The 10494-nt window shown below is 44.1% G+C and overlaps 1 protein-coding gene across 1 annotated transcript; it reads right to left on the bottom strand.

Annotated features, from left to right (window-relative positions):
- Window positions 1-535: 535 nt before the first annotated feature.
- Window positions 536-2505, bottom strand: LOC146856861 (uncharacterized). Its single transcript, XM_085646772.1, has 2 exons — window positions 1945-2505; window positions 536-1117 (listed from the first exon to the last, which is right to left on the bottom strand). Exons 1-2 carry the CDS (start codon window positions 2488-2490, stop codon window positions 653-655), a joined length of 1011 nt encoding a protein of 336 aa, XP_085502898.1. The 5' UTR covers window positions 2491-2505; the 3' UTR covers window positions 536-652.
- Window positions 2506-10494: the final 7989 nt, after the last annotated feature.

Below are 10494 nucleotides of genomic sequence, written 5' to 3'. Positions count from 1 at the left end.
TTTTCCTCTATCTGTTTGTAACTTTTTAGGAATTCTCCCGCTGCTGAAAATGTAATCAAAGGCTTTTGTGACCGAGCTCCCCGATTTTTCCTTCAGGCCAACGGCGAATGCATACTTTGACAGTACGTCTATCACCGTTAATATAAATTTTACACCATCATTAACCGCGGCATGTTCACGGACGTCTAGAAGGTCCGCTTGCCATTGATGATTTAAGCCGCTGACTATCACACGCCGTCTTTGAAAGCGCTTTCTCGACCCCTTATGTAGCGTGTAGGCATCTTCGCCCGATAACCAGGCGCGTACCTGTGTTCTTTTAACACCGTCGTTGTGGATTTTGCTCTCCTTGTACAAGGCTTCTACACCGCCAAAACTACCAACTTTCGAGGGGTTGTAATAAACTCTTTTGAAAAGCTTCTGCATCGTAGCGCTTCTTGAACTAAAATACCGCAACCCCTACTCCCGCCCCCCTATTCTATTAATTCACTTTTGTTTTATTATTTTTCTTTATCAGATAATCAGAACTAGAAGCCGGTTTATTTTACAATAGTAGATTATTTAATAACACACGAATTAAACAGTGTATGATTTAAACTGGTAATATAGGAATGTACAGCGCTATAAACGATAATAACGATAAAAACATAGATATTTAACACAATGCTCTCAAAAACTCGTGACGTAGAATCAATATTTGGATTTTGCTAGCTATGAACGGTACCAGTCTTCTTACATCCTCCCCACGCCCCTTCAAGAAGGCTCGACAAAACAAATCAGATATTGTATTCATGAAATTGAAAAACTGTTTCTTATTCAGAGTAGTTCCTAGGGTGCAAAATGTCCGCCTGATATAATTGTCGATGCAATCTTCGAGCACGTCGTCAGCGCCCAAGAAGATTTTGCTCTTTTCAACGTCGTAAAAGCCTCTAGGTTTCTGACCCAGTTCTTTTTCAAGCTCTTCGATGATTTCACATCGCTTGTTACGACATAGCGCGGTCGGGCGAAACACTGGTTTGGGGTACGCCATCTTTGCTCTGATCAGAAAATAAAAAGCGTCTTCCAGGCATCTAACGCTCGGTCGCACGCCGATCTCAACCATGTGTCGAAACACACTTTCCTGCAACGGAAAAACACACATACATAATAGTAGCAATTGCGAAGATCATCATGTTTTCATTTACTCTACATTAAGAAATGTCATGTTCCTCGGTTTTAAACTCCTGTAAAGATACTTGATCTTAAAATATCTACGGTAATTCTTCCTTCTCAAATGCTGTTTCATTATCAAGCGTATGTCTTCATCACCCGCTTCATACATACTTTTCACATGCTCTGATGGGGACTGTACTCTCTTAATATACTTTAAAACATTCGCAATCATCTTACTACAATCTTCGGGTACTGACATTTCTTTCAAGCCATAGACCGCCCCCAACGTCGCCATAATCTTATAGGGGTCCAGCTTGTAACATAGTTTCCGTATCAAACTGTCTTCATATTCATCACCCGTCGTGAGACAGTCGTGATGCAACTGACTCGGGTCGTCAATTTTACAACCTTCGCATTCGTCGTACCACCCCGCCTTTAAGCACAATTTTATGATCGCGGCTATCGCTGTCAAAAGTCCGCGATATCGATCCGTGCTCCAACTTTCACCACGACAAAATTGTACAATTGCGTCTAAGCGCTTACAGCTGCAGTTTTTATGCGTTACGGCAAGTTTTTTCTGTCTTGAGCAGCAGAGACATGAAAAACGTAGCGATGGCTGTGTGACTTCCATAGTCGTGCTAGCGGTTTTGTCGCCTGGGGCTCCTCCTCCTCTCTTTTGCTGATAAAAAGAAAAAAGGGGTTTTTCGACCTCAGCCTTCCTCACAACTACACGCCTCATCATCACACTCTTAAACACCCCAGAGGATTTGCCGAAAAATTGCGGTTCGTACTTACTTTTCGTTTTCCAACTTCGCACTTTTCTGTTTCGTTTACAGATTCTTCTCCGGAATCCATCTCTGTACAGTCGCTGGAGTCCTCGGGTTCAGGCTCTTGCAGGTCAATACCCTCGTCATCTTCACTTGGTTCCGCTCTTCCACCGCCGTCTGTAGCATCGGAGGTATTGCTCGCCATTTTAGCAACGCCACCAACCGCCTCTTCGCAGGCTCCGGTCTCGGGCTTTATATTCGGCATAGCCGATGCCTCGACGTCTGTCTCGGGCTTTTTATTCAGCATCGCCGACGACATCTCCGACGTAGTACCCGCAGGCGTTGTTGGCGCGCAATTTTCCTTATCACTATCGTCGAGTTCTGCAGCGTCGTCTGCAGCATTTGCCGCTTCCTTCAGCATCGCTGTTATAGTTTCTCCAAGGGGTCCCGCTTCCACGCTAGAGCAAGACATTCTCAAAGTTGTCTTAAAGCTCGAGCTTTTCTTTGTCGGAAAAAAGCGGGGGTTTCTTAACACACGGTCCTCGGAATGCTGGCTTATATCCTCTGTGAACATACTAGACACGCCCCGCGGTATGTTTGTAGACTCGTATTTCACACTACCCCACACTTCTTAGCAACCCTCCTGCATGCGTGGTCGATTCATACGTTTTTGATTTCATCGCAGTATCATTTTATAAGCCTTGATTCACAATTCCTAACTTATCGTTTTATACGCTTTATGATTTCATCGCCGTATCATTTTATAAGCCTTGATTCACAAATCCTAACTTATCGTTTTATACGCTTTTTTTTTTTTTTTTTATTTTTTTTTATTTCATCGCCGTATCATTTTATAAGCCATGATTCACAAAATAACGACCTATAAAACAATAAAATGCTATAATCTTATCAATACGTTATAAGGACCGATTAAAACCCCGATTAAAATCAGACTTGGAACGCGTCCAATATAGACACACGGACCAAAGGGGCGTGGTCAAAGGGGCGTGGCCACCTGTCAAAAAATACATGGTGACGAGTAGTATACAACCTATACTACTACCAGCAGTGAAAATACTGCTGTTTGTCACCCATTGACTAGCCTAGAGGAGAATTTCTAAGGTACTTTCACACACTCACTGGCTGACGGAGCACCTCCACAGCCACGCCATGGCATTCTCTAACCAAAGGACGGTGTCAGATGAACACACTGGTGTAAATTGGCCTGCAATGAAAAACCAAGCATTGGCATAGCCAATAGGTCTCGCTTTTGGGACCCTCTAAGTGTTGAGCCAGAGGATCGGCTTTGCTAATGTTTTTAAGGTATATTGTATGGCAGAATGGGTGCTGTGCAGCATGTTGAAAAGTTATAATAATTTTCCTTCTACTTTCTCTTTATTTTTTACTTTGTAGAAGGGCAAAATGCAGTTAATCGCTGTGAAGTTAGCCAATAGTTGAAGTGGGCTGACCCATTGGCCATGCTTTAATCTGCAGTGGCATACCGAAATGTGAATGACACAATAACAGGTGACTGGTTGAAGAGAGCTGGCTGAATGCACCCCTAAGTATATTGAACATGTGACAGCTGCTCAAAGCCAGACTTTAACAGGCACCATACATGCACGCACTATCATTCCCTCCAAAGCAGCAGGGCGGGTTTGGTTGGTAGAGAAGAAAAAAACAGTTTCCTGCCTTCTTTTGTTACTCTTATATTCTTTGTGGCCGACAGAAACACAGGCATCTTGTGCGCGCGGTTGCTATTGCAGAGATGTGTGGAATAAATTCAAGTGTGAACGGCTGCGTCATCATGTCTGGGGGAACCCTCATCAAATCAGCTGTCAGAGGCGTGGCCTGGGAAGGTGACGCTCGGACAGGCAGGGTTTCTTTCAGGAAAGCAGAGAGAGTACAGAAATAGAAAGTGCTTTTAAAGAGTTGCAAAACAATTATTAATTATTAGCAGGCGCCTGCCCCTGCTTAATATAAATAAGGAGAAATTAAACAATTTGTTACATTGAGCGAGTGAGATCACAAGGATACCTTTCACCAGAAGCAGGTGATAGGAATCTGATGGGAAGAGCATGTAGACATTTAATGTTATCATCTCCATACAGTGACTAGCCCCAAGAAACTATTTCTCACTGTGGTAGGCCTAGCTGTCCTATGTAGAAAACCAGAGTGGAGAATAAACTCAGTTTACTGTATCTAGGAAATCGGACTAGCTAGAAAAATAATGAAACAACTTTTTAAATAGTTATTAAAAATCCAATTCAATGATGAAGTCGAATTTTTAATTTAATTAAAGAAACTGGAGCTTAATTGGCTCTCAACTTCTCCCAACCAGAAATAAGCATTTGAATATGTGTGAAAAGGTGTCAAAGTCCTTCCAGAAACAAGCAGTAGGCAGACCTGAATGGGCAGAACCTCACTGAATATGCAGGGTGGTGCCTGTCAGCATCCATCTTGACATTACAGTCTCAAATCCTGCTTGAGGGTCAACTCCTGCTTGACAGGTCTGCTGGGTCTACCTATAACACTGGGGCCACACTTGTGTATCCACTGCCTGGTTCCTGGAAAACCCTATATTTGTCCTACCAGACCTCCCCCGACCCCCCGCTCTCTCTATCTATTGTGGATACAGTGCCAGCTCAAATCTGAATTTTAGTTTTAAATGTGAGAGGACACTAGGATTTACCACAGTTCACTCCGCAGATACACCCCCAGCTACCAGGCTTAGAGTGGTCAACGACTTTCGGCATCTTGAAAATGGCCAAAGTAGGTAGGCTTGGTCGTGCAAACGTTTACCCCATTAGTTAGGCCATGCCCAGGAGTCATTCCCGCCTATTAGCGCATGCCAGGCATAAATGTGTTATCACCAGGCACCCACTTCAGAACACTCCTGGACCTAAGGAAGAACGGAAGATGACTGGACTTGCTGTCCATGCCTTGAGAGTCCCTTAACGACTGGACCTGTTTTCTCTTGCACCAATGAAAAGCAATTGGACTTCACAGTTCATAAAGCCAACCTCCTTTTCAAGCAACAGGAATGCAACAGCAGGGATGAACACTGTATCTAAGTCCTCATTTTCTGATGCGACCTCAGATGAAAACTTATTAAGTGGTCAAGTGCACCTCTCCGCATGGATTTCAGTCAGAATTTTTTTACAGGGACATAATAAAGATTAAGTTGCCTTTTTGATCCAGAAGCCTCTGACATGTTTCAGATGTTTTCACAAGGACATAGAAATAACCAATACTTGGGTGATCTACCATGACGACATGGGGGTATCCCAATTGATTGTGCTTATGAAGACCCCAATTTTATGTACAACTAACACGTGTCCTTGGCAGGTCGAAACGTCAATAGAAACAAAACATGCCTGTATCAAATCATCACGCTGGGGAAAATAACGATGTGGACCATTGGCCAGGCCCAACTGAAGATGCTTCACTGAACTTTGTTGTGACCAGGCTTTCTTGTAAAACTATTGTTTGTTAAGTTTTTTTCTTTTTTACTTGAGTGTTAAGCACTTTATCACACACTGCGTCAACACTTTTGCAAGAAACACAGAGCACTTTTTCCGGAATACTGTGAGTTGTATATATATTTTGATATACTCTGGTTATAAATTGCTTTCATTGACCTTCACCCACATGTGGTTTGCGAAGAAAATGGGATAGGTTTTCTTCACAATTACAAAGTGAATTGAACAGAACCATTCTAGTAGTACACTGACAGTGGAGGGTGGGCAAGGGAAACAAGCTGACAATAAAGGGTGGGAGAGAGGAGATGGGGAAGCAAGCTAATGTAGGGTGAAGAGGAAGGGCTTGGTGGGCAAGTTGAAAATGGAGGGTGGATGGGGGGACTGGGAGATAAAGGTGACAACAGAGAATGTGACTGCGGCAGTAAGCTGACAATGGAGGGTGGGCTGGACTGGCTAGGGCAGCAAACTCACAATGGCGGGTGAGCAGAAGGGGCTGAAGCAGCAAGTTGATAATGGAGGGCAGACTGGAGGTGCTCGAGGAGTAAGCTGACTACTTAGGGTGGGTGGGATAGTAATTCGTGTAGTGGTTTTTAGATTCATAATTTTTTATTTTTTATTGTATCTTCAATATGTTATGTGTATTTGTAAAGCGACTATCACCTGTGAGGGTATCCTGAACAGTAATCAGTCTTTACTCATTGTTCGGAAGGGATCTTTCAACTTTAACATTTTGATAAAGGGTTCCTTATGTTTACTGTTAGATACATGTTCCAACAGTAAGCGTAATCATTATCCTAACATGACCCTAACTTGAAATGATATCAAAGAGGAACAAGGGCACCCAAAGGAATTAGACAGGGACCTTGGGTAGATACGTATTACAGGAAACAGTGGTCCATGAAAGCAAGACGATAGAACAAAAAATGAATATAGTCAAAATTGAAACTATATTATAGCCAATGTCCAGCCGGGCATGGCAACTTTAATAAGTAGAAGTTCTTAACAGTGAACCAGAAAATGCAAGTAGAATTTCGGTGGGACACAAGCCTGTATCCTATGACTTACATATCAAGTTGACAAAAAATGATAAAACACATTCAGGCAATTACATTGGACAGGGTCAGCGCACGGTTCATGGAGGGAAGGCAAGAGCTTCTCGGGAAGCAAGCTGACAAATGAGGGTGAGCAGGACCGGCTAGGGAAGCAAACTGACAACACAAGGTGGGTTGGAAGTGTTGAAGGATGCAAAGAGACAGTGGAGAATGGGCAGGTGGGGAATGGGGGAGCTCACGGACAATGGAGGGTGTGCGGGAGGATTTGTTGAAGCAAGCTGGCAACAGAGGGTAGGAGGGAGGTGCTGGGACAACAAGCTGACAATGGAGGGTTGGATGGAGGTACTAGGGAAGAAAGCTAACAGAGGGTAGGCAGGAGGCACTGAGAAAGCACATGGACAACCAAGGGTGAGTGGGAGGGCCTAAGGAAGCACATGGACGATGGAATGTGTGCAGGAGGGTCTGAGGGGGCACTTGGATTATGGACGGTGGGCAGGAGGGGCTGTGGAGCCACACAGACCACAGAGAGTGGGTGTGATGGGGTGGGGAAGCAGCTGACAATGGAGGGTGGGCAGGTGATGCTGGGGAAAACTAGCTGACAACAGAGGTTAGGCAGGAGGGGCTGCGGGAAACACGTTCACAGCAAAGTGTGGATGGGAGAGAATAAGGAAGCAAGCTGACAATGAAGGGTGGGCAGGAGAGGATGTGGCAGCAAACCGACAGTGGAAAGTTGCCCAGAGGGGATGGAGCAGCAAGCTGGCAACAGAGTGGATGGGAAGCATGAATGGCAAGGGAAGGTGAGCAAGGAGGAAGCAAAGGCGTCAAGTGAGAGAGGGCGAGAAAGAAGAAAACAGAGGAAAAGTGCACAAATAAAATGGCTGGAAATCACGTGCTCTCTCATAAAGTGCTTAAGAAAAAAGTAGTGCCTAAAAAATGAGCAGTGGAAAGTCACAATGAATGCCCCCTTGTTACAGGGAGGGGACAAACAGAAGAGGAAGGAAAGCATATGGAAGCCGACGACTAAGAAGCAAGCAAATGAGAGTGACAATTCAACCATAAGCAACTGGCCAACAAAACGTCTTGCAACAGATGTGAGACTTAAAACAGACAAATATAGACACTAGAAGGCAATGCTGCAGATGGTCTTCAAACATGGTCATGACGGCCTGACCACTGCACCGCCTCCTTACGTCAGGAGGATTTCGTCAAGTAACCTGTGTGCTATGGTTATTACACCTCAGCAGCTCAAGTCACTCTCTGCAACTTTCTCTTCTAGGGCCCCTAAGGATTCAGAAGGTCTGGAGTCCAGCTCCTCTGATATGCTCTATCAGCCCTTTGGCAGAACTCCTAGCAGTACCCACTTTATCCTGACTCAACACGCTCAAACATTCTCATTTACACACACTTGCAGCCTTACTCTGCAGGCACTCCTACAATCAGGCCACGCCTTGAAATGCCACTCAAAGGTGGCTCAAAGCATTCTTACCACCTGCAGCACCCCCTAGCTTCAGTACTGGTGAACTGCACTCTCAGACGTACATACAAGCCGAGGGCTGGACTCCACTTACAATTACATCACTAGGGAAAGGGACACCTAATCCATAAAGATAAGTGCCCGCTTATTATGATCATTTAGCCCATGGCAGAAAGGTGGAGCATTAACTTTCACCACATAAAGGTGTACATTACTAGATTAAGTAAAACGCTTCACGTCCGCTCATTTGACGCATGAAACTTTAATTTAAAACTGAGTAACTCGTGGAAATATCGGCGGTGCTAAAAACTGCGATGAAGAATGTACTCAAAGCATAACACATTTTATTTCATTGCATACCAATGCCACTTAGACATGTAACCTTGCGACCGTTTATCCTGCAAGGCATACTTGAGCATCAAAGAAGGCCTGTAAAAAGAACTAGGGAGTGTTAGAGTGACCAGTTGTACAAGCGTTTCATTTCTACTACCCCTTTCTATGCAAAAAGTGACCAGGCATATCCTACTATTAAGCTTTGCATATTTTCTGTAGAGAATTCCTCATTAGCAAATAATGAACAAGGGGGCAAAGGGGACTATTTTAACTAAAACTGCATGTCCTCACATCCTTTTACCCATGGAAGGATACACGCTGCGCAACAAGGCTTTACAAAGGTCCTCCAAAAATAAATATATAAAAGCTACATTAGAATCATTGCTGAGCTCTGAAATATATGCATAACAAAGAAAAAAATTATGTCAGCAAATGCTTGCTACAAGTATAGATGCTCTCAGTTTATGTTTACTTCTTGTCGGCTCCACACAGATGCAACAATATCGAAAATGTGTGTTTTTTGTTGAGAAGCAGTTCTCCGCAACGTCGCAAATGTGCGAAGATACACTACTGTGTAACCTGAACAGACCTGCCACAATCTACTACCCAACAGGGGTACATGGAAGGTGTAGGGCGCCTTGTACTTGTGTCCCGAAAATAGGTTTTAAGAAAGTGTCGATGGGTATAGGAATATCAGGGTGCGGCAGGACAACTGGACAGCCTTCGCAAAGCTCACAGGACTCACAAGCCAGGTTTCTCCACTGCTGCTTCAAATCTCAAATGAAGTGTGCTTGTGTTACTTCGAATATGAATGTGAATTATTGACCCACACTAACAGTTGTAAGCACAGAAAGCACTGACATGGATTTAAAGGAGTGGCGCACATAATTATCCCCTCTTAACTACTGTGGGTTTAATGGGGTTGCATTACCAGATTAGAGCAGGAACATATTCCAAGAACGTTACCCTCAAAATACCCTCTCTTCGCATAGAGGCGCTGGTATATTTGCATAATAGCCCTAGTGACAAGTGGCAGACAAGCATTGGCATCACCAATAGGTCCCGCTTTTGGGACCTTATATGTATTTAGAGATGCAGCACAATATCCTTGGTGCAACAACATTAACTGTTGCATGGTTAAACACTTATAAGGCCCCAAAGGCGAGACCTATTGGCTATGCCAATGCTTGTTTTTAGCGCTGTTATGGCCACTGGAATTAGGCGGCATGACTGTACAAAATTATGAGACAGGATTGACCAAATTATCCGGCAGGAAAATGCAAACTGTGCGGGAGAATGAAACTTATGTGGCAGTGTTATAATACTATTTTGTCATTTTAATACATTACAACTGTGTGGTCAAAAGTGTAATCTCATTAGTACCAGTTTAGCATCTGGATACAGCAATTGACAACTGAAAGTTGACCAGTTAACCTTCGCAAAGGTTGTGTAAATGAGCATCCCTGTGTGGTGCATTTTTGTTTTAGTAAATTTTGATCCATTTGAACTACAACAATGTTTATACAAATCCATAATTATTCAGTAGATTGTGGATTATGTGGCAAATGCACAAAACCCATAACTATGCGGATAACATTGCAGCTAGAGAATCTCATAACCCCAAAAAATGAATGCCAGTCCCACCACCACAACCGCTGGTACACATTCAACACTCCTGGTCGGATACAGTGACGTTTCTTTAATACCGTGATGTTTCTGTAAATCTCTCCTTTGTAGTTGCTAGAGCCGACGCTACGCTCTGCTCGCCAGACCCTGAATAAAGTTGCACATTTCCAGACACCTGCTTTCAGAGTGTACCTTTTATTTCCCCCGAGGCTGCGTCACAGACACCGCCTTTGAAGAAAGTGGCTGGGGCACAAGTGTGCCAAAGTGTAAGCCATATAAATGAACACGTAAAACTTGCTGTGGATTGTCAACAGGGCGGGCTGGCCACACCCTGTCTGTGTTTAGGCCCTGATAGCGGGTTGCGTATTCTGCCGCGTCCCTGTGAGTTCTGCGGGTCGCCGCGTCCACGCACATTTAAATCATACACGTAAGCCCCGTGCATGGTTTTTGTGCCCGCCACAAGCATATTTCTGATATTTAGGGCAGAGGCGTAATACAAAATGCCCCCTCCACCCCCATCGCAGAATGTGGTGAACCTCTGCTCTGGATACTGTATTGCTTCCTGCCTATTCCATTTAGATTCGTCCCTGTCGGGGGCACATAAGTCCAAC

The sequence above is a fragment of the Triturus cristatus genome, chromosome 3_2 (assembly GCF_964204655.1).
Source record: "Triturus cristatus chromosome 3_2, aTriCri1.1, whole genome shotgun sequence".
In the NCBI taxonomy this organism is placed as follows: Eukaryota; Metazoa; Chordata; class Amphibia; order Caudata; family Salamandridae; genus Triturus; species Triturus cristatus.
This window is presented reverse-complemented; position numbering and strand designations above follow the sequence as displayed.